The sequence below is a fragment of the Bipolaris oryzae genome, assembly GCF_000523455.1.
Source record: "Bipolaris oryzae ATCC 44560 unplaced genomic scaffold scaffold_76, whole genome shotgun sequence".
NCBI classification, from domain to species: domain Eukaryota; kingdom Fungi; phylum Ascomycota; class Dothideomycetes; order Pleosporales; family Pleosporaceae; genus Bipolaris; species Bipolaris oryzae.
Genome location: NW_006911352.1, coordinates 49,613 through 72,790, shown reverse-complemented (window position 1 = coordinate 72,790; position 23,178 = coordinate 49,613). Strand labels below are relative to the sequence as shown.

Genomic DNA, 23,178 nt, shown 5'->3' with positions numbered 1-23,178 from the left:
TGTCTAAGTACCTATGTCTTGTGTACCACCAGTACATCATGTCCATGTATCCATGTACGTCATGTCTAGTCCATGTACCATGAATGTGCAAAAGGTCATAGATATTCATTCACACATACGTAGTAGGCTGGAGCAGCATGCATGGGGCGCGGCCAAACACCCCCGTTCGCGCTTGGCCGTTCGCTAGGAGACGGGCAGGCTATCTGTGTTGGGGATGCAGGCTGAAACCCACTGCTGCAGCCCTGGCCGTGCAAAGGGCCCTCTTTGTTGCTGCTGGGCGTGCGTGTCCGTCTGGCAATCTGTGAGGGAGCGTGTTTGCCTGTGTGTGTGTGCGTGCGTGTGTGCGTGTGTGCGTATCTCTGAGTGAGTGAGTGAGTGAGTGAGTGTGTGTGTGCATGTGCGTGGGCGTGCATTGAAGAAGCAGCATCCAATGCATGCAAGCCCGGCCCGGCGGACAACAGACCGTGTGCGTATGCGTGTGTGTGTGTGTTTGGAGGTCATGTGACGACGGCCGTGGAGGACGCGGTGGGTTTAGCAGCAGGGCCGGCGATGCAGATAGCTAATCGCGCCGTCTCCTCTCTCTTCTGCAACACCACCAACCACTACCACCACTACTGCCAACACCCTCCCCCTCCCCAAACAACTCCACCACCACTGCTGCTGCCTCTGCCCAGCTGCCTCTGTCCAGGTACGAGCCACGTCCCTCCCCCATGACTGCGCCCCTAGCCCGTAATCACAGCACCGTGGGCGTGGCGCAGGTCGCAGCTCAGCCGCAGTCGTTGCAGCACGACCCCCGTTGCGGTCATGGTGCCCGCCAGCCATAACACCCTGAAGCCGCTGTTGTCCAACTTCAATCACCGCCTGTCCTTCATCCACACACTCACCTCCTTGCCTACAGATCTCCTTCCACGACTCCGCCTACATCACACGCGACACCATGGCCGAGATTCGACGAAAGCTTGTTATTGTCGGTGACGGCGCCTGTGGAAAGACGTGTCTGCTCATGTACGTGCTCCCCAACTACGCCTACTACGCCTACTCCTACTACTCCTACTACTACCACCACTCCTCGTCCATCACTCCACCTGCCGCTGCTGCTCTACTGCTCTGCCTGTTCTCCTTGCTAACCTCGCTCCCAACAGCGTCTTCTCAAAGGGCACTTTCCCCGAGGTCAGTACTCCACCGCATCCCTGAGCCGCGTCAGCCTAGCTCGCCATCCACAACCCCCATCACCCATTACCGCCGCCCCATCAACATCCACTGACACGCTGCCTGCAGGTCTACGTCCCCACTGTTTTCGAAAACTACGTTGCCGATGTCGAGGTGGACGGCAAGCACGTAGAGCTTGCCCTTTGGGATACTGCTGGCCAGGAAGATTACGACCGTCTCCGCCCCCTCTCCTACCCCGACTCGCACGTCATCCTCATCTGCTTCGCCGTCGACTCGCCCGATTCTCTCGACAACGTCCAGGAAAAGGTACGTCGTCCTGCCACGCCCTGCACGTGTGTTTCTCCCCTCGCCTGCTTAACTAACAACCCACCACAGTGGATCTCCGAGGTCCTGCACTTTTGCCAGGGGCTTCCCATCATTCTCGTTGGATGCAAGAAGGACTTGCGCTTTGACCAGAAGACGATTGAGGAGCTGCACAAGACTTCGCAGAAGCCCGTCACACCCGAACAGGTCAGTAGCCTACGCCACCCGCCTCACTAAACGAACCATGACTAACAAGTTCCGCCCCCTCCCCCAGGCCGAGGATGTCCGCAAGAAGATTGGCGCCCAGAAGTACCTTGAGTGCTCAGCCAAGACAAACGAGGGTGTCAGGGAAGTGTTCGAGCACGCCACCCGCGCTGCTCTGTTGACCAGGAAAGAGAAGAAGACCAAGAAGTGCTTGATCTTGTAAGCGCGGCATACCGCACATAGGTGGTTCCAACCACCCCCCCAACCGCGCCTTTGTTGAGCGTCGACAAGCAACAATATAACTGTCGCGACTATTGGGTGTGTAATAGTCGTCTATCCGAGAAAGAGGGCAAGACGTGGAAAAACATGGCCGGCCGACGTTTGCAGACGAGTCGACTGTCGACGGACTGCTCCCGGCCCATCTCTCTCTCTTTCTCTCTCTATCTCTCTCATGGCACCTACACGAGGCGTTTACTGTGCTGGATCTTTTGTGTGTTTGGACCGTACATCATCTTGGGGTAGTTCATGATGGGGGGTTATCTTCTCCGAGCGTGTGGAATCGAGATTGAGCAAATGGTAGGATTTTTCTAATAATCGGTGCTTTTTTTGCTCTCTACTCCTGTGTCACTCTATTTTGACCCTCTCTAAACGTAGTACATGTGATGATGGTGATGATGATGATGATGATGACGACGACGACGACGACTATGCACCACTATTCATTTGTGTCCCTCTCTAATCATTGGCTTACCTTGCCTCACTCTAGCAAATGGCATTACCACATGTCAACCTGGATCCATGGTATTTGTGTTCTTTTTTTCCCCCATTTATAACACACACCCACTATACTCACTTCATGCAGTATGCTGAGGCTGAAACCGCAGCGTAAGGCATTAACACGAGCATGTGCATGTGCATGGGGGCATAAAGCATTAACTTGGCATGGGGAGATGGGGGGGGGGGGGCAATCACTTACTAGCGCTAGTAACAGTCACGAGGCTATGACAAGTGACAGTAGTGACAGTAGTGACAGTAGTGACAGTAGTGACAGCAGCAGCAGCAGCCACAGGCACAAAATGACAGCGGGCACCCACACCGACACCAGTTAGAGCAGAACCGTGTGCTACTGCTTTTTTTTCTTGCTTTTTTTTCTTCTCCCTTGTATTCTTCGTGATAAATACATGTATGTACATATGTATGTATATATGTATGTATGTACAGATATGTACCTCCCTTTTGTAGATTTTGTCCATAATATATGGTACACGGTGAAAAAAAAAACGCCCCCCGTCCTCCCCCTCCCAGAGTAAAAAGTTCTTTTATACGAATAATGAAATCGCAACAAGCGCTACCATGGAGACTAGAGCGGATGGAGATGAAAAGCGACCCGTAGCACTATTGCTGCCCTGCTGACCCTGAGCCACATTGTCCGCCACAGCAGTTGAACTCGGTGCTGAAGTAGTAGTACTACCGGAAGCTGTTTGTGAGACTGAAGATTGTGCACCTGGAATAACAATATCAAGTCAGTAAAGACATTCCAATTGTAAACACACGAGTCCGGTTCAAAACAGGAGAGAACGTACCAGATGAAGTTGCACTTGCCGACTCAACCTCCTTCTCCGAGCCCTTGACCCCCAACCCCACCCTCTCCTTCTCAAAATCAAATACCGAATACACATTCTTCATAAACACATCGCCTACCAACCACTGATTCGCTTTGAACGTCTGCCGGCCGATAATGTTACTTCTGCACAGTCCGCCCTGGCTCTCTACCTTCTCCCCGACCCAATCTCCCGTCGAAATATTGTACGCGACGTTGTTGAACGAGAAGGCTAGCTGGGTTTTCGTGTCGCAGGGCACAAAGAAGGTTTCGCCGCTTTGCGTGTGGTCTTTGATGGAGGAGTGAATGGCTTGGGCGTCTGGTTCTGGGACAAGAATGAATGAGGTTCCCGTGTCCATGATTGCGGTTCTGGCTCCGTTGCTGGAAGCCGAAGATAAGGCGTCTTTGCCATCTACACTCGCCCCTTGCAAGGGGATTTCCCAAAAGCCGGTATCGTTTTCTACGCAGTCCAGGTAGTTCATGTCGCCAGAGAAGCGAGTCTCGTCGATATGGCCAATGTCCAGCGCGCCGTCTTGCAGTCCGTCTTTCGCGCGGCTCAGGTGGATACCGTAGAGTTTTGCGGCGATGAGGCGGTTCGACGAGAGGACGTCCATGATTTGTGGGGCGGCGATTTCGCCGTCGCTGGCTGCGCCGCCGCGGCCAATGCCCAGGATGCCATCCATAGGGTAGGCGCGGAATTCTGACGAGACATTGGTGGCGAGGCCGAAGGTTAGGGGAGAGGAGAGGGAGGTGCCGATGTGGATTGTGTCTGAGGCAAGGGTGCCGCTCGAGGAGCCGGTGCCGTAGGTTATGCTGAATTGTTTGGTGTCGAGCTATTGGTGCATTAGCATGGTCTGTCCATTGTGATATCTCCTCTGTCCAGAGGCGGACGTACCTTGAGTGTGCTTGAATCACCCTTGCCGAACAAAGTATGCGTTTTACATGCTTCGCTCTTGCAGTCTTGGCTCATGACCCAGGTGTTGCTCGCTGCGGAATCCAGAAGCATGTGGTATTCCTCCTTGCTGTCACCAAAGGTCACGGCGACCATGTAGCTGAGATCCTTGCCATCTTGGTCTATGGCCACGCTCTTTTCTTGGCTCGGGTCCTTCGAGTTGACTATGTTGTATACATTGCTCTGCCGGGAATGTAGACCCGTAGCGATTCGGCGCAGAGGAAGCGTGATACCGCGCACGGTGGTTTCCTTCGAGGATCGAGAGAGCCGTTGCGACCGCGGGGACGGCGACGAGGAAGTGCTACTGCCGTCGTAGTGGTATGGGTAAAACGCCGTTGCGCTGGGTATTATTGCTGCTGAAAGAGCAAGCCATGTTGGTAGTGTTGTGTGCATGATTTCTTATGCGTATGTTTGTTGGTCGTATCGGTATCCCAAACAGAACGTCTCTCTAACCACCGTTTCGTTTATTGTTTTTTTGTTCGATTCCGGACTGTCGTGTCTTTCCTTGAAGCGCAAAATCCCGTAATCAATCCGTTTTGTCGAACCAGCGTATTATTCACTCAAGCTCGACGCGTCTTGTCAACCGTGCTACGCGTGAATTCAACAGAGCCCAAAACGAAAACCCCGAGAGAAACAAATAAAAGGAGCGACCTTGACAAGGCGCACAAGTAGAAGAGGTTAAATAAAAATAATCGCAACTTTTATACAAGCAATTTCTAATCCATCAGGCTGAAATTTACTCGAGACTGTGTGTGTAAGGCTGCGAGCTGCAAGCTGAGAGCTGAACAAGAGAACCAGGGTTCGCGAGTTATACCTGTATCCCCACCAGCGTTATCGGGCCCCTTTGAGCTGCAGCAAAAAGATCTCCGTCTCCCAAGAAAAATAAAAAATCCTCACAGTCAAAGAATTAACAAAAAGTACGGGACCGAGCGAGCGAGCGACAGGCCTGACCAAAAATCAAGGGACGTGTGGAAAGAAAGAGATGGAAGTAAGAAACCAAAAAGACGACACCTTCCCCTTCGGGGAGCAGCAGGGAGGGGTGATCGGTCGGAGCGGTCGTAAGCACAGCCTCTTTCTCTCGGCAGCCCCGTCAAATGACGTTTCTGGCCCCCAAAATGCACAAAAGGTGCGATCGCGGGAAACCCATGTGAGCTTTGAGTGGATGTGGTGGGTGTGGGGTTTACCCCTGGAACTTTTGGGGGCGAAGGGCTTACTACCAAGACGCCGGAACGAACGGCTTGAAACAGGCCCAGTTCCATTGCTTTGCATGCACCCAATGACGGTGCGGAAGAGCGATATCCACTACTTACGCGACGCATATACTTAAATGTTTAGCTGCTTGGTTCGATGGGTGCGTAGATGCTGACACACTGCACCAGGCTGGATTCGCGATAAAGTAGGGTAAGGTAGGGTACGGAATGGGGTTTCTTTTCTCTCATGTCTGATGCTTGGCATATCCATATCATGGACTTGCCACGTGATCTGCTGATGAGGCGTAGTGCCTTGGCTGGTAATCTGTATTAGTACTCAACCCAGTGTGAGGTATTTTGCAGATATGCACGAAATATTATCAGTCGGAATGAATTGAGACGGATCTTTGAGGAGTGAACTAAGGTTCAGATGGGACCATGTGTACTCTATGCACGTGACTGTAGATTCCGTGGCCGGAGGGGTACTCAATGGAGCACTGAGTGTTAGCCTTCTTGCCTTAGCTTAGAGTGTTGTGACACATGTAGACTAATCCATTGGTATTACTAACTATCGCTTAGTATCTTTTTATACATACTACGAGTTCTAAGGTAGACTAGACTTTTATGAGTAGAAGCACGTAGTTTCGCTGGAAACGCGGACTAAAACCCTACTCCCTGTCTGCTAGGTAACTCAATATAATAGGGCGCTATGGCGCTAGCTTCGTGAGACCCCTCAATCGCTTTATTTCTCGCGGAGGGATCTAATTAATGGAGCAGAATCCTAATTGTTCAAATTGAGACATCTTTCCAATCTAGTCCTTCCGTCGTGACGCGAAGATGTGGGGTACTTTTCTGACGTGTCGTCCAAGTCTAATACGATTTCATTTTTGGGTTAGCACTTTGCGTGTCTTGGAATTCAAGACGCCCTACGAAATTGCCTTCAAATTATTCACCGTTTTTGAAATCCATTGCGACCAAAGCAATGAAGGGCACGTCGTTGGCGACATCGTTGGATGAGTACACTCTCAAGACGACGTGTCTTCGTCCATTGAACGTGGCCCAGGCGTTGTCTCTGCCTTTGTATATTTCTTTATTGCGAGAGTTAGAGTTGGCTAAGAAGATAGTAGAGGCTATGGTGATTATTGTTTCGTGGTATGCACCGCCATCGATGTACATCAATACGCCAGTCACGTGGCAGGGCTCTAAATTGGTAGACTCGTGCGTGCCTTCAACCCCCATGAATACATCACCGCCGAATTGCGCACGGCCGTCGGATGCGAAGATCTCGTCAGCAAGGATATCCCCCACGTTGGAATCCTGGGTGTCCAGCGAACTAAAGAACCGATCAGTCCGTTTCTTGACGCTGTCTGGGACGGGGCGGTCCGGCCAAACTGTATCTTTGATGTCGCTGCCCATATTGTCCCCTAATGGGATATGATTATGGATTAGAAATCACCGTTTCCACTGCTTTGATGCTTCCTCAAAACCGATTCTTAGATTTCGCGAATAATTGATAGTATGTAGGTAGATGGTCGTTTACAAGTGAGTCTTGCTCCGAATCCTACCGCGCCAGTATATCCGTCCGGATTAAGAAAATTAGCTTGCTTTCAAAAAAATTCCGGAAGCGAAAGATACTATAATAACAAATCGCAGCTTGTGGGTGCCCCGAATCTGAGATATCCTAATCCATTCGGGTGCTCGGGTGTTAAGTCTCTTCCGGGGGTCCGGAGCACCCTGATTCGTACAAAGTAAAGAGACTTGGTCTACATTTCACTATACACCTACCCTAACCTTATTTCTAATGTTTATTATTTTATAGTAGTTTCACGCGCCATAAGAGTGCCCAGTCGCGTAGGGGTGCTTTTTTCCAGTGAGCATTGCAGAATGCTATGTTCTCAAGAACATACCAAACCCTCAGAGAATACGAAACCTACATAGAGAAAACCATTAGCACGTCTCTACTATCGACTAGAATATCTTTATACTGACACGTTCTTGAAAAACCTACGAATAAGAAAACAAATTTGCATTATCAACTAAAAAAATAGAGATATCGAAATGTAGAGATTCTTTCTCAATTTTGGCGATATAGTTGCTACTAGTATGGCACAAGTTTAGTTAAAAATAGGAATCTCTTTCAATCCTACAATACGACTATTTCATATGTTAAGCCCAAAGTGCCAGTCGCTCCTTCTCGAAACTCTTCCGATCGTCTTCCGTAGCATGGAGAAATCCAATTTCTTTCCAAATATGTACATACTTTCTCAAAACCTGGTTAGACACTGGACCTACTTCCCTGAGGGATGGTGAATGATCGAGCGTGTTTGAGACGTCCAAGACCAATCCTCCACATGACATGCGCAGGTAATTTGACTCCAAAAAGTCAGACAACAAGAGCGCAGGATTGTCTTTTTGCGGTGTCTGGCGTACGCGTTCTAGCCATTGGTGAAATGGTATTAGATTTGGTATCTTCAGCGCAGCTTGCAGATAGCCATTCATTTCTTTCCATGACTGACCCTGGGGATTGTCGACGTGGTAAATAGGATGTGGGTTGTTGTTCGCAAGTACCAAATCTGCAAGTGCGCTTGCGACGTCATTGACAGGTGTCCAATACAATTTGCCATCGACATCTGGCAGTGCGTTCAGGGTGCATGATGACTTGACCCAGAAGCCGAAATGCTCCATTGGGTTCCAGTATCCGCTTGTTTTTGATCCCGCAATTTGGCCCAGGCGGGCTGTCATAGCGCGGAAGCGGTCAGGGTACAGATGAAGCGTGCGATCGAGCATAAGTTCACATCCCCACTTTGCTTCACTATAGCCATTCGTTAGGACTGAATCAATGTTCGCTCGTGCCTCTGGCACTACAGTCTTGGCTGCGTTCTTTTCCTTGTCATAAAAGCCAACTACACCAATAGAGGACACCATCTCGAAGCTGAATTTGAAGTCTTTACGGTGGCGCGATGCGGCATCACAGGCAAAGTCAATCAAATTGCGCATGACCTGGAACTGCGCCTTGAACCCTGACAACGCACGTGTCGCACTCATTGGCCAAACCTGATGGATAAGGTGAGTAACAGAGGCGGTGAGCTCATCATACTGCCTTTGTTCCAGGCCTAGCTGTGGAGAGGCAGAATCGGCCTGGAGAACCAGCAACTTATGCTTCAGATCATCGGGGAAACGGATACCTTTGTCACGCATCGCCTGAATTTGGCGTTGCATGGGATATTCGCGATGCTTACGATTCAAACAGACGACAGTTCGAACGTCAGGCTGCTGAGCAAGGTGGTACACGAGATGGCCTCCAAGGCTTCCAGTCCCGCCGGTCACCAGTACGACTTTCTCTCTGTCGACTGTCTCCGGCGCGTTTTCGTCTGATGTTGGTACAGCGAGTCCAGATGCAAATTCCTCGACCAAATCTTCCACGGCTCGCTTTCTCGTTTCGAGTACAGCATGCGATTCAGCGCTTGTTGTTTTGGGCATGCGACCAGTTTCGGGTTTATTTGCGTTGGTTGCGTTCCCATCATCCCCTTTGTTAGCACCAGGCTGTAACACCATCTTATCTGCTACTTCATGAGTAGCAGGTTCCGCTGTTATGCTGTTTGGCGACTTTGCTAACAACGCTTTTTTCAGGTCACCCACTGTTGGATTCTCTAAGAACAATGATTCACTCTCCATCTCGAGATCAAGCTCGTTGCGAAAGCGACTTGTGATGATGAGTGATAAGAGCGAATCGACTCCACAATCAGCAAGTTCGGTGTCGTCACCAAGCTCACTTACTTGGACACCACTCTCTTCTGCAATGATCTCTAGTGCTCGCGCAAAATTATGACTCGAGGACGATCTGTTATCCGAAGAATCGATCTTCAAGGCGTTCGTAACCTCGTGGACTGACTCTAGCCCATCATTGCCGCCTACGACCGGGCTACCGTAACCTGAATCAGGTAGAGATGTGTTCAGAAACGCCTTGAGATCCTTCACTGTTGGGTACTCAAAGAAGAGGCCGTTAAAGTCGAGATCGATGTCGAGTTGTTCCCGGAAGCGCGACGATATGGTAAGACCAAGGAGAGAATCTACCCCCATATCTGAGAAAACGGTATCGTCCGTGAAGGCGTCGATAGCAACCTCAGACTCCTCTGAGATGATCTGAAGCCCAACACCAACAGGAGATGGTCCAGCCCTGACTGGGGATTGTTTTTGTTTGGTGTCTGGATGGGCTGAGCGAATTTCCGGCTGGCTTCGATCGGTGATCGATGGCTGTGCTGCCGTGGTACGAGTCTGCGTTTTCCTGCCGCTCTCGAGCGACAATATGACTTTGAGCACTCTGCGGGGCACACCCTGAATTGCAATTTGTCCGAAATGCGCCACGATTCGGTTGCCATCGAAGATGATTGCGTCGCCACGCCAGAGTTTGTCCGGACCTGACTCCATACGACTATACGTTGTATACACCTTTTCAAAATCTATGGGCTCAAAGAGCTGCAACGAACCCCATCCGTGATTCATGAAAATTTCAACGTCTAGGTCGGTGTTATCGTTACAGTTCATTGTGAAACCGCACGCTTGTGTCAACGAATCGATAATAGCTGGATGAGTATGGAAATCGCCGTCGCGCTTTACGCTACCGAAGCTCAGTATACTGGAGGCTTCCAGCGTATCACTGTTGAGAACTATTTCATCAATAGCACGGTAATCATTGTGGAATCGTGCTAAAGGTCGGATGGCGCGATACACCATTGCACGATTGTACCGGGCTGTCTTGCCAGAAGCGATACCCGTGCGGAGTGCCGATATTTTCGTCTGAATTTCCGATGAATTGGCTTGCAGTTTCTTCTGAAGAGAACGATCTCTGTAATGTACGATGCACCGAGAGTGTTCTTGGAGTTTTTGGTGATTGTTGAAGGTCATGAACTTCATAGTCACGGATTTAGAAATCCAGTCTGCTTCAGCGTGAACCTGAATAAGTTGTTTTTTGCTTGCTCATTCAATATCAACGCTTTCGAGATGGTCATTTCGGATACGTCGACTAGCAGTTGAGATTGCTCTGGCAAATAGCGCTTGAGCAGGTATGTACCGAGAGTCAAAGCCATGTCGGCATAGACTGAGGGTGTGCATAGAGGTATGCCGTCTACCTCATGTCCCTGTACCAGTGGGGCAAGATCTTTGCGTGAGGTATCTGCCTCGACCACGATTTTGGTACTCCTAGAGTCTCCGCTCTCTGATACGACTGAATGAATCGTCGTACTCATTATCTTAGGGCCGGTGTGTAAACCTTGAGCTGGCAGGTCACCTTTGCGAAGAGACCAGTCGTTGACGTATTGGATCCAGTACGGCTTCAGATCCCAAGAATAGGATGGCAATGAGACAACTCTGTGAAACCTCTGAAAGTCTTGCTGATAAGCCGCCCAATTAATACTGGCTCCGTTGTCATAGAGAGACTTCAGTGATCTGGTAAGCACGTCCCATGGCCGAGCCCCACGTTGAAGCGAGGCGACAGCAGAAGCAGACGGTCCCAATGTACATTTGACCATCTTTGAAACAGCAGGATGCGGACCAATCTCCAGAAAAACAGATCGGTCGGTGATTGCGCCATTACTGTGAGCTGCAACCAAAGCCCCGAGCATGTTGACAGGCTCGCGAGAATGACATGCTAGATACTCAGCATCGAAAACTGTACCAGCAGTTGAGACGGTAGAGTCAACAGGCCGGATAATTGGTATTTTGGGTTCGAGAAACTTCACTTCCTGTGCCCGAGCTTTGAATTGTGGTATAATCGCATCCACTTGTGAAGAGTGGAATGCATAAGGCACCTTGAGAAGTGTGCTTCTCATTCCAGCGTTCTTGAGTAATTCCTGCAGCTCGAGCATCCCCTCGTTAGGTCCGGCAAGGACCGTTTCTGTTGGCGAATTGATGCATGCTATTTCGTATTTTCTTTCTTGCAAAGCAGTGGAGATCTTTTCAACTGGGCTGTCGACAACCAGCATGGCGTGCGTACCAGAGACACAATTTTCCTCGAGCAGCCTAGCCCTCATTTCAACAAGGAAGATAGTATCGACGTCTGAGAGTACTCCTGCAGTATTGAGAGCCGCGTATTCGCCGAGACTGTGTCCTACAACTAAAGATGGACGAATGCCCCAAGTGCCCCATAATTTGACAACGGCTAATTGAACACACACACTGGCGAGCTGTACAACCGAGGGCTGAAACGTTGTAGGATCTTGTTCCGTAGACTCGATAAAAGGGATCACAGACGGAAATCCCAGTTTTTCCGATATGTAGTCAAGACGACGCAACTCGTTTCGGAAGATAGTGCTTTCCTGTAACAATTGCTGAGCCATTCCGGGATATTAAGCACCCTGGCCAGTGAAGCTGAACACGACTCTAGGTGATCCCTTGGGTCTTGTTAGGCCAATTTCTTGAGCAATTGCCGACTCATTTTGTTGATAGATCTCCTCAACAGATGAACCGATAAGCAATACCCGGTGTGGATGGTGTATGCGTCGTGCTGTAGATGTGTATGAAAGCTCGCCAAGTGAAACGTTTGGCATCTTCTTCAGATGTGCGAGCAATGACCTCAGATTACCCTGCATAGAAGCACCTGTTTTGGCAGATACCGCGACAGCATAGATTTTTCGAGTATCCATGGCCACGTTGACGTTCTCTGGTACGTGTGGTGCATCTTCAAGCAGAAGCGCCGAGTTGCCTCCAGCAGCTGAGAAGTTGTTGACCAGTACACGTCGCGCCGCAGGTCCTTTCTTCTCCCACGCTGTGATCTCAGAAGCGATGTGAACGCGACGATCCCCAAGATCGGTCGGAAACTTGTGGTTAATCTTGGTCTTGATTCCACAGTGCGGAACGACCTGGTTCTTTTCCATCATCATCAAGACCTTGATAAGGCCCGACGCGCCAGAGGCAGCTTCGCCATGGCCAATGTTTGCCTTAGCTGAACCAAGAAAGAGCCTTTCTTTGCGTGCTCTAGATTGCTGGCATTGGCTGGGCGATGGAGCAAACGTGTCCAGAACGCTTGACATTTCTGCCGCATCACCTGCTTGCGTGCCAGTGCCATGCATCTCAATGTAGCTAATGGAGTAAGGATCGATATTGGATTCATTCAGAATCTTGTTGAAGATGGCGCGTTGAGCACCAACATGCGGCCTGGTGATAGATTCAGATTCTGCCGAATGATTGGTGTACGCTCCAATGATCACACCAAGGATGGGATTGTGATCTGCAAGTGCATTCTCGAGTCTCTTGATGATAACCGTTGCAATGCCCTCACCACGACAGTAACCATCAGCAACATCGTCGAAAGTTTTGCAATTGCCTGTACGAGAGAGGAAATGGCCACGGTCGAGCCCAGCAGTGAAGTCTGGATTGGTGATTACATTGGTACCTCCAGCTATAGCAGTGTCGATGTCGCCACACCATAGGGAGTTGCATGCAAGGTGGATACCTGCCAGACTAGATGAGCAAGCTGTGTCGATGGCATAACTAGGCCCGCTAAACTTGAAGAAATAATTAATTCTGCCTGGGATGAATGCACGATTGCCACCAGGGATCATGTGCGCATCAATGTCCTGAGCACTATTCGTTTCCATCCAGTCATTGCTGGTAACGCCATAGAAAACGCCGACTCGGTCCGGTCTAGTAGATGGAGTTGCATCTGGGACTATACCAGCGCGCTCGATAGCTTCGTAAGCGGTCATCAGAGCGAGTCGCTGCGCCGGGTCGATCTGGGCAGCCTCCTTCGGTGATATGTTGAAGAACCGCGCGTCAAACTCTTCCGGGTCCTTCAGCCAGCAACCGAAAGGCGTGGCACTTGTGTTCTTGCGAGGGTTTACACTAGTATCGACGTGGGTGCGTACATCCCAGTGCTGGGGTGGCACAACCTTGTGCACATCTAAACCTTGTCGAAGTATATCCCAGAATTCATCGGTGTTCTTCGCGTCTGGGAAGCGTCCTGACATCCCTACAATGGCTAACTTAGGTTTCTTGAGGCCGGTGCTAATCGTCGGGGCGAATCCAGATTGCCCATTGGCATGCTGCGAAGAGTTTATCAAAATATTCGAGTTAATCTTCTTTGCTACGTTGAAGAAAAGGTGATGCGCAGTCGATCCAAAAGGAACAACACTAAGTCGTTGCGGGGCTTTATTGCGTAAGACGTTTTCGAATCGTTCAAGAATATCAGCCCATACAAGCGGGCGCAGGAGCACCTCAGCAGTCGCTTCCCTCAGAAGCGATGCAAACGTCCTGACTTCTGACCCAATCTTGTGTGTGGACAAGAATGGTATCGATTCATGCCTCCCGCTGTCTGCTCTTTCCGATAAACCTGAGACAATCGAGTTAAGGTCATTATTTGAGTAGAGGTGGGTAGCGTGATACGGTCCTGATATGGGTATGGTCTTCTTCGTCAAGTCTTTGAAGGCTCCAAAACTGACCAGTCTGGAAATAGAATCGGGTGGCCCGCTCACGGTCACAGCATTTGGAGCGTAGGCGCTGATGTACGGCTTGTTGATCGATGGAATAGACTTAAAACTTGTCAGTTGACGACCAGAGAGTAAGCGGTGGATTTAGACCCTACAATTTCATCATTGAAGTTTCTTATGAGCGAAGCCGATGCTGCACCCTCTATGAGAATGGCCCAGCTCTGGTCGAGATCCTGTGAAGGAGCAAGTCTTTGAGCAATGTCCTGTACAAGCACACCGGTCTTAAAAGATGCGATGACTGCTTCAATGGCCAACGGAATCAATTCCGTTGTGTTCTTACTACAGCTTACTGCCGCAGCAGCAAAAGTTCCAGTGCATAATCCAACGACCACCGAGCAGTTTGGGGTTCTATAGCATGCTTCTGCTTGTCTAAACACATGAGCGAGATATATACTTCAAATCTATGAACATAATGCAACTCACAGAATGAAGGTCCCTAATTGCCATAGCGTAGTGATTGCCATGTCTAGGGCGAGACATCGCTTGCCAGTCCCGCTGTGTTTCCACGATGCCAAATCCTCGAGACAGGTAAATCGCGGCAATTCATTTCGGACCTCTGGTGGTAATGTATATATCTCGGCCCGAATGGCATTGTATGCGCCACGAAGGAGTGTGTGCAAGAACAGATTGTCCCTAGCCTCTAGTAGACCAGAGAAATGAGGCTCTACGTCAAACGTCTGATCTCCAAAGAGATATATATTCAGGTTGTCTGCCATAGTTGAATGTGGCGTGTTTTGTAAGCCTATGGAAGGGGATGGCGTTTAGTCGACTTTGGTTTAGCTAAGAAGGCTATTTATCTTGATAAATACTATAAGTACAGTACCATGCATCGTCACATAGTTCTAGAGTCGCACCAAATCTAGAGCTATCCTTGAATGGAATGAGTAGGGTGGCGGGGGGTTCTATCGGCTCATTGGACATACCCGATAGTATGGGCGACCAAAACCCGCCGTTTCCACCCCCTGTTGATTGGACACTGCAATCTGGGAACACATCGGGCACGGTACGCGGGGATAGAAATGAGCTCCGAAGGGTAGCAATAGCGGGTGTCCCATCGATTCCTACCCATATCATTACTAGAGGTCAATTCTGATTGGGTGATACGGATCTTCTGATGAACGATAAGCACTTACTCCGTTTCGTCGGGGACACGCACGGCGGGCATTACAACGTGCCCGAAGTATCGAGGATTTACCCGAAGCTCGGTTTATTGTACAAGCTGTCTTGATGTTTCCCTCCTGAGGCAGTTCAAGGCCCTTTTATATCAAGATACAGCAAATTGACAAGATCTCCAACAATTATCTTATCGCTACCTGCACATCTGTTCTAATGATGAAGAAGGAAGCCAGAGACGAGATTATCGAACATGCGGCACAAATCAAGAAGCTCGTCCATGACCCGAGCAGCTTTCTGACAGAACTCCATATCCAGCAGCAACAATACTATAGTATTCAATGGCTCACTCACTTCGAAATATTGGGCCAGGTACCTCTACCTCCAAATGAAGTATCGTATCACACAGTGGCAGAGAGCCTCAAAGTCCCAGAGTCAGTCTTGCGTTCCGTCGCTCGTATGGCAATGACAGCTGGTTTCCTTTGCGAAAGTCCAAACGGTAACCTTTCCCACACTACTCTCTCTGTATCCTTCGTCGAGGACGAACACATGCGGGTTCAGTTGAGACACATGTTCAATGCTACTATCCCCGTCATGGCTGGGCTAGTAAAGGCGACAGAAAAGTGGGGAGATACCCGGGCGCCTAATGAGACAGCATACAATATCGCAAACAACACAGATCTCCCATTTTTTGCACATTTGAAGGCACATCCTCACCTCCAGAAGAACTTCGAGGACTACATGAAGAGTCGAGCAGTCTCTCATACCGGATCCAATGCAGCGTACTTGTTAGAAGCCTTTGATTGGAAAGCATTAGGAAATGCAAAGGTTGTGGATGTAAGATTGATGATTCTGCAGATAGCGTTAATCATTAGCTAACGGCGTTATTTAGGTCGGTGGAAGTAGTGGGTCTACCGCTATCATGCTAGCGAAAGCTTACTCACACCTAAACGTCGTTGTGGAAGATCTCCCTGGTCCTATCTCAAACGCACAGAGTCTTATCAGCAACTTGCCGGATGATGTTCGATCGCGTGTCAAGGCTTGCGAGCATGACTTCTTTCAGCCGCAGCCTCATCCGGGCGCAGACGTTTACCTTCTGCGCACTATTCTGCATGATTGGCCAGATGCCGACGCAACCAAAATATTAAAACGTCTCGTGGATGCCATGGCACCATCAAGCCGCCTGTTGATCATGGATATGGTACTTCCTAAGTCTGGTTCTGGATCAAGTACACACGAAGGTGCGTTACGCCAAAAGGACCTGATGATGATCGGTACTTTCAATGCCAAAGAACGGGAGGAAGAGGAGTGGAGGGATCTGTTGAGAAAGGCGGATCCCAGACTGATTGTTCGGGCCATCCGACGCCCGGCTGGCAGCGAACTTTCCGTGATTGAGGCTGTTCTCGGGCATGATGAGACGAACGGAAACTACACTAACGGCATTCACTAAATCCTTTTATAAATGAAAATTTCTAATCAACAAACCTTCCACTATGTTACCGTTTCTCTTGTCACTCTTGGCGATATCTTATGTATAATATATACCATGCATATAAATGATATGTGGTGTGAAGGACATCGTCATATTGCAGAGGCACTAGATCTCGGACTCGATTGCGTATCGCAGCCTAAACTCATGCCTGAAAAACCGAAATCGCTTGTGAAGAGGGGGTGAGCCTCGGATACAGCTGAAATCCTGGAACTAAAGCTTACATTGTGGGCATTACAGGAGGCTATGCGACGAGCTCACGTATGCAATATCACGTGAGCATTCAGCATTTCAACATCCGGTTTCTTTCTCAGTTGATCATATTCTCCACATGAGTCTCATTTATCATATCTAACTAAATGCGATCTCAAAGATGATAGTAAATATACTGAGATCACATGACTGTTTCATTCAGTAAAATGAAGTCGGAGACCTCTTTGAGTGATTCATCCAAAGGTCTCCAATCAGAATTACTCATCCATTTCAGCAGGTTTCTAGCGAAGTCTCGTCCAGTGACATTAGAAAGATCTTGTCCCTCGTTCGGATCTGGCTCTGGAATTCCAGTTAGCTGAGATGTGCTTAAGAATGCTTAGAATTAAAGAACATTCAAGCACCCACTTGGAAAATGATGATTGGGATACATATTTTGTAACTGTGCAATGAAGCCCGCCCAGGTTTTGCGATGCGCATATGCGAAAATGCGTTCATTCTTTGCGTAAGGGCACACAAGGCTGGCAATATGCAAAAGGGCAACATCAATTGCATCGACACACCACTGGGGACCGAAGCTTTTCCATGCATTACCGGAATTATCAAACATCTGCTTGAAAAGACCCATGGAAGATACGAAGCCTTGCTTTTTGGGATCTATTCCAAGCCCGATGACAAAGTCCTGCAAAACAGAATTGGCTACAAATCGGGGATTGCGCTCTTGGACATAGTTCCATAGCCTCTGCTCACTAAGCACCTTTGATGCATAGTAGTTCGCGTGTGCCCTCTCTACTGTGAATGGTGGTGGCGCCCAGGCTTCTTGAACAGCCCAGTTGGCCCACATGTCTGGGGTCAAATTGTAGATCTCGTTGATTCTATCCTGACTGGCCGCAGCAGATGAGGATGTCAATACGAATCGTGAGACAAAGGGCTCATTTTCGGCTGCGGCGAGGATGTTCTCGACGAAGGCGATGCTCGGTGTAATGATTTTGTTAGGATCAGCTTCGAACCCAGTGACACTAGCGACATGAATCACTCCGCTGCAGCCTGTTACTGAGTCAGTGCTCTAAATATTTGATTGTACTTACAGCTGCACGACTTCGCATGGCAGCTTGGAACACACCTTTGATGGCGGTTTCAAAGCAGCCTTCGCTTTCCATGTCTCTCACTTCGACCATTTCAAATTTCCCTGTGCCATATTGCTTTTCGAAATGGCTAGGCATCTACTCGATATGTTCACGTCAGTCTAAGCAACGATGGGTCAATCAAGGATTAGATTACCCAAGAAGCCTTGTCACTGTCGAGATCTCGTACAGTACCACGGACACCTGAATTTGCGATCGTCAGCCCCGACCCCTGTCGTCCTTGTTCCAATATTACAAAAACAAACAGCTGTATACATACGGAACCCATGGTGAAGCAGTTGATCCGTTACGACCCCTGCAAGGAAACCGGTGATGCCGGTGACAAGGACCAATGACCCTTGCGGCAAGGCTGAGTCGTGCGGAAAGCCCATTTGGTATTGCAAACTGGATTCGGGAGTTGTTGACACAAGGACCCAGAAGACAAATGAAGTTAGAGGAACGAACAAGGAGATTGATATGGAAATAATTCACTCTTTTTTGGAGGTTCTCTTCTTCGCGATTTCTTTGGGAAATGGCTCCTAATCCCGGCCATTTCCCGTCTGCATTCCCGAGATCCCCGAAGCGTTCCCGGGAGTGGCGCTCAGCCGCCAAATCAAGCTTTCTGTGCCTTAGGTGAGGGGCTGGGCATTCGTCCCAGCTTCGCAAAGGCATAAAGAACAACAGCACAATTCAACGCAAACACACAGCTAATACCATCTTTATTGCCAAAACCTCATTTTTTACTAGCGCCATGACTTCTGTGATCGTATTCGGCCCAACGGGCCAGGTTGGATCTGTCGTCGCGCAAACAGCTGGACAGCTTGGGGCGAAGGTCTGGCTAGCAATGCAAGACACCTCCAAAAACATCCCAGGCCTCACGAAAGAGGCCGAATTTGCGGGTGATTACCACAGGATCCAGGCCGATCTGGAAAAACCCGAAACTGTCAGCCAAGCAGTCAAGACTTCTGGGGCCAAGCATGCATTCATCTACCTCGTTCATCACGCATCTGATCACCTTCACGGTACTATTACGGCAATGAAAGCAGCCGGCATCGAGTTTGTAGTCTTTCTTAGCAGCTTCACCATCCTCGTCAATAAAGGTCTCCGTGAGATTCCTTCCTCAGATTTGCTTCCATACGTGCACGCGCAAGTCGAAGCAAACTTGGACGAGGTTTTTGGTTCCGACTATGTCGCCGTACGCCCCGGATGCTTCGTTACTAACCTGCTATCGGAGAAGGCAGGAATAGCTGCAAATGAAGTAAAGCTATACGGCGCCGAGTTCAAGGAAGATAACATTGTACCCAGCGATGTTGGTAGAGTCATTGGCAATATTGTTGTCTCAGGTCCGAAGAATGGGCAGAAAAAGGTGTACATTTACGGCCCCAAAGTCTATTCCCATTACGACAGTATTGCCAAAATTGGTGAGATTCTTCAGAAAGACTTGAAGATCACAGTTCTGGGACCCAAGGAAGGGCATGAAAAGTATATGAACAATGGTATGCCCAAGATATTCGCGGACTATATGGTGGAGGTCATGGGGACCAACGGCATAGACAAGGGCAATGGTGATGTCTTCCCCAACTATGAGGAAGGCGTGAGCAATATCACTCTCTACACTGGTCAGAAACCCACAAGTTTCGAGGAATGGGCCAAACAAAACAAGGCCTTGTTCGGTGCTTAGCTAGCTTGAACCAATATGACTTTCATCACATTTTAACCACCATTCCTCGAGATAAAATTTTGTTTATTCATATGGACACGACGCTAATGTGCGAAATATGTGCGTTTTAGTGGATATAGAGTTCACTTGCTGGCATAGCTGGGAACATTTTTGGTGACAAAATCTGCATCATTTGGGATCACATTCTTCGCTCACAGCAGTTCAAATGACAAAATTCCCAAACGTTCAAAGTAAAAACACATCGGAGGTCACTCTTGCACATGTCAAACATCATTGCGCATATACCAGTGTAACCCGCTCAAGACATTCACGAACTTTGTAATCCTGTAGTTTCTAAAAACACTTTCTCCATGCGCCCCTACTCAGTTTTATGGCGCAAAAACGTATCCTTCAGGCTTATTGGTGTTTATAAAGGGCTTGCCATTCGTCAAAGAAGCAAAGCATTCATCAAACTTTTCCTCCGCATACGCTAGCGGGTCATGTTTAATCTGCCACTGAGCCGGCTCGTTGCGAATCAACTCCGGGTTTTTCTTAACTTGTTCAAAGTCCACTTGACGGTGTTTCTTCGTGCGTTCCATTCCTGTGGTTTCGATGGCTGCCACCCGATCGATGCGCAACAAGTTATGCACTTTTGCTCCAGCAGGAAGCGCGTTAGCGCCGTGCTTGTCGATTGCCAGGCGCAAGCAGCGTGCCAGTGAGACGCCATCCTCGATGGCTTGTGTCCCACCATTGACAGTGGTTGGCAGATATGGATGTGCAGCATCCCCAATCTGCATTAGCCGCCCCTTTGGCGAGCTCCATTCTCGCTTCAGCTCTCGTCGCATCAGCCTCCAGTCGACAATGTGGTTTTGTGGAGTTGTAGCAATTAGTGCTCGAAGGTCGGCGCCCCAGTGGCCTTGGGCATCCAGCTGCTTAAGGGCATCTTCGGGAGATAGAGTTGCAGCCCATGATTCAGTGGATGTTTCTGGGTTTTCATTGTGCTGCCAAACCCACGATGCAGTGTCTTGGCCAAAGAGGATGATTCCAAAGCTAGTTGGAGAAAGAAAGAATCCCATCTTGTCTCTCTCAGCTGTCGGAGTCCACTTTGCCCGTAGAGTGGGATCCGCTAGTGCTCGTTCAATAGGAAATGCTGCTCGGAACATTGCAAGCCCGCTCGGGTAGATTTCGGGTTCCTTTCTCGATACGAGTGTCCAGCTTTTGGTATGGATACCGTCTGCGGCGGTCACCATATCTGCCCGGAGGATGTCCCCATTTTCGAGCTCGACCCCGCCTTCATCTTCCGTTTCCCAGTAACGCTTCACTTTCGTCTTGCAGCGAATATCAACATTCTCGGCCTCTAGTGCATGCCAAAGAGCTTGGTGTAATGCCGGCCTCGATATCATGCGGCCAAAGTTGGGGTGCGGAGGCATTGGACCAGCAACTAGCTCTCCATCTTGCTTATGGTACCAGATGTCAGGCTTGTAGGCGACCTTACCAAGCGCTGTTGCTATAGACGGCCATCTACAAAGAGCATTGATAGCTGTAGGCCCAATAGTAATGAAGTCACCTATGAATCGAAGAGGTCAATTAGTATATTGCAGCAAGTGCGTAGGTTTCATGCTAGGGATTTCTGACCAGCTGTTTGGATTGCAGGTCTGGATTCCAATACTGTTATTTCGAAACCATTTCTTTTACACTCGAGAGCACAGAAAAGTCCAGCTAAGCCCCCACCCACAATGAGGACAGTTGGTCTCGATTTAGCTGGAGCCATTCTGAGAGTGTTAACGTTGTAGTGTATTTTAGCTCAGTTAGATTAGCGATGCCGGAATGCACTGATAATACCTTATCCCATTTGCATGTTCCAAGCTTTGAAGTATTCTGCTTTGTTTGCCATTTTGGCTCTCCACAATGTAGCCGTGATTTTGTCGGGATAATTGACTGACAAAGGGTAATTCCCGACGCAACACCGGTTCCATGTTCCAATCGGCTGAGATTGCACTGAAAATGACGTTAGAAATATTGAAGCTCATCATTTTTTCGGACATGATATTTTTCAAGCGGGCTTGTTCGGGAATCGCGGGGTATATGGCCTCGGAGACCAACGTGCATAGTACTTTTGCGAGCCAGCTGGATATGGAAGACCATTCCATTCATTCTAGATATGAGATGATTGTTGAATTAGTCCAAAGGCCGAGATGGTGCATAAATATCTAACACAAAAGCTACTATATCTCTTACTCGAACTTTTCTAAATACAATTTTTATTTGACAAGCTTCTCAATTCCTTCTTCACATATCACGACACGAACCTCTAGAGTACAAGAGAAGATAAAATCTGAGAACTTTAGCAGCATGCTCATTCTTATTCCGGGTGCGACGGGCAGGTTAGGCCTATACATTGTCCGTTCAGCAATTCAGCGTGGACACCGCGTCCGGGCCTTGGGACGTAACGCCAAAAAAATGCCCCAAGATCTCCGCAATCAGTTGGAAAGCTTCGTCGAGATGACCAACTTCAGCAATGGTGTTGCTTTTGACAGAGCGTGTGCTGGTGTAGATGCTATTATTGTCGCTTGGAACGAAGAGCCTCGACTTGTGTTAGACACTCAGCTCGTGCTTTTGCGAGCTGCAGAGCGTGCAGGAATCAAGCGATTTCATGCAGTGAGTTGGAACACCGATTGGGAGCATATGCCCCTTGGAGTGATCGAGAGCTACGACGCAATGATATGTTTCGCTCGGCAGGCTATCCTCACGAGCCCCATCAAACCATTGTATACATTTTGTGGTGTTTTGGCCAAGATACTCTTTGGAGTTCCCGGCGCAGGGTCACTTGAAGGCGACGCAAGCTTGTGGTTACGGAAGGAAGGCGGAGAGAGAGTGATCAACTTGATCGGAGTAGGCAAGACGCCAACACCCTTTAGCACGGAAGAAGACGTGGCGGAGTTCACTGTTGCCCTCACGACGAGCGATGGTGCTGAAAATGGCGGCTACTTCCGATTTTGCTCAGATGTTTTTTCAATCTTAGATTTGAAGGAAACGTATGAGCAGTTGCGAGGAAGCAAGTGTCACATTAATCATGTTATGGATGTCGCGACCTGTAAGCAGATGATCAAACAGGCGAGGAAAGATGCGATTAGGAATGGAGAGCTGCACAAGAGGTTCAAGAACATTGTGGGGCTGGTGTATGCGCTATTTCTGGATGAAGGATGTTATAATATTGAGCCTATCGATGCCGAGAAATTTCCGGAAGTGCCTCGAACAACACTAAAAGAGTACATACTGGCTAATGAATGGATCTAATCAGGACGAGCAATCGAGCTGGTAGAAGTCACCTCCCATGTTCTATAGAGTACTAAGATAGATTAAAATCCCACACAACAACGACCAAGAAATGTGATTGTGGGGGCTGTCGTTGAATGAGTCTGAAACAACATCGTGCCAACGTGTACATAGTCAAAGCTTGTAGACAGATTTACCCGCTTTTTTTGGTGGGCAGTGGATACCTTCGGTAGTAATACCTGTCGGGCTCTCCACTCCCTCTTTCCAGCGCCGGTTCACTCATGATACTATAGAAAACTATATACAGTTCTTTTTAGAGGTATTAGAGTCCCGACACGCTTTCTCGCCTAGTATGTTTGGATCTTAAGATATCTCACCACCAGTAAGAACGCTCCTAAGTTCAC

General features: G+C 48.9%; 10 protein-coding genes across 10 annotated transcripts; 4 read left to right on the top strand and 6 right to left on the bottom strand.

Annotated features, from left to right (window-relative positions):
• Window positions 1-937: 937 nt before the first annotated feature.
• On the top strand, window positions 938-1,900 carry COCMIDRAFT_26813 (uncharacterized protein; the record flags this gene model as incomplete). The annotated part of the gene is made up of 5 exons (XM_007690333.1): window positions 938-1,005; window positions 1,143-1,170; window positions 1,279-1,476; window positions 1,546-1,680; window positions 1,748-1,900. 5 exons carry the CDS (start codon window positions 938-940, stop codon window positions 1,898-1,900), a joined length of 582 nt encoding a protein of 193 aa, XP_007688523.1.
• Window positions 1,901-2,996: 1,096 nt separating this feature from the next.
• On the bottom strand, window positions 2,997-4,622 carry COCMIDRAFT_5802 (uncharacterized protein; the record flags this gene model as incomplete). Its single annotated transcript, XM_007690323.1, has 3 exons — window positions 2,997-3,181; window positions 3,261-4,110; window positions 4,173-4,622. The coding sequence occupies 3 exons, from the start codon at window positions 4,620-4,622 to the stop codon at window positions 2,997-2,999; spliced, it is 1,485 nt and encodes a 494-aa protein (XP_007688513.1).
• A 1,134-nt stretch (window positions 4,623-5,756) lies between these two features.
• Window positions 5,757-5,933, bottom strand: COCMIDRAFT_96864 (uncharacterized protein; the record flags this gene model as incomplete). The annotated part of the gene is made up of 1 exon (XM_007690363.1): window positions 5,757-5,933. A coding segment is annotated over one exon (177 nt), but the record flags the coding sequence as incomplete, so codon positions are not given.
• Window positions 5,934-6,364: 431 nt separating this feature from the next.
• COCMIDRAFT_5801 (uncharacterized protein) lies at window positions 6,365-6,835 on the bottom strand (the record flags this gene model as incomplete). Its single annotated transcript, XM_007690322.1, has 1 exon — window positions 6,365-6,835. The coding sequence occupies one exon, from the start codon at window positions 6,833-6,835 to the stop codon at window positions 6,365-6,367; it is 471 nt and encodes a 156-aa protein (XP_007688512.1).
• Window positions 6,836-7,585: 750 nt separating this feature from the next.
• On the bottom strand, window positions 7,586-14,618 carry COCMIDRAFT_37278 (uncharacterized protein; the record flags this gene model as incomplete). The annotated part of the gene is made up of 5 exons (XM_007690350.1): window positions 7,586-10,372; window positions 10,438-11,733; window positions 11,794-13,944; window positions 13,998-14,271; window positions 14,326-14,618. 5 exons carry the CDS (start codon window positions 14,616-14,618, stop codon window positions 7,586-7,588), a joined length of 6,801 nt encoding a protein of 2,266 aa, XP_007688540.1.
• Window positions 14,619-15,234: 616 nt separating this feature from the next.
• On the top strand, window positions 15,235-16,465 carry COCMIDRAFT_37277 (uncharacterized protein; the record flags this gene model as incomplete). Its single annotated transcript, XM_007690349.1, has 2 exons — window positions 15,235-15,852; window positions 15,908-16,465. The coding sequence occupies 2 exons, from the start codon at window positions 15,235-15,237 to the stop codon at window positions 16,463-16,465; spliced, it is 1,176 nt and encodes a 391-aa protein (XP_007688539.1).
• A 433-nt stretch (window positions 16,466-16,898) lies between these two features.
• Window positions 16,899-18,230, bottom strand: COCMIDRAFT_37276 (uncharacterized protein; the record flags this gene model as incomplete). Its single annotated transcript, XM_007690348.1, has 5 exons — window positions 16,899-17,082; window positions 17,119-17,761; window positions 17,838-17,937; window positions 17,996-18,042; window positions 18,119-18,230. 5 exons carry the CDS (start codon window positions 18,228-18,230, stop codon window positions 16,899-16,901), a joined length of 1,086 nt encoding a protein of 361 aa, XP_007688538.1.
• A 359-nt stretch (window positions 18,231-18,589) lies between these two features.
• COCMIDRAFT_37275 (uncharacterized protein) lies at window positions 18,590-19,519 on the top strand (the record flags this gene model as incomplete). The annotated part of the gene is made up of 1 exon (XM_007690347.1): window positions 18,590-19,519. One exon carries the CDS (start codon window positions 18,590-18,592, stop codon window positions 19,517-19,519), a length of 930 nt encoding a protein of 309 aa, XP_007688537.1.
• Window positions 19,520-19,887: 368 nt separating this feature from the next.
• On the bottom strand, window positions 19,888-21,269 carry COCMIDRAFT_5795 (uncharacterized protein; the record flags this gene model as incomplete). The annotated part of the gene is made up of 2 exons (XM_007690321.1): window positions 19,888-21,065; window positions 21,134-21,269. 2 exons carry the CDS (start codon window positions 21,267-21,269, stop codon window positions 19,888-19,890), a joined length of 1,314 nt encoding a protein of 437 aa, XP_007688511.1.
• Window positions 21,270-21,850: 581 nt separating this feature from the next.
• COCMIDRAFT_37273 (uncharacterized protein) lies at window positions 21,851-22,795 on the top strand (the record flags this gene model as incomplete). Its single annotated transcript, XM_007690346.1, has 1 exon — window positions 21,851-22,795. One exon carries the CDS (start codon window positions 21,851-21,853, stop codon window positions 22,793-22,795), a length of 945 nt encoding a protein of 314 aa, XP_007688536.1.
• Window positions 22,796-23,178: the final 383 nt, after the last annotated feature.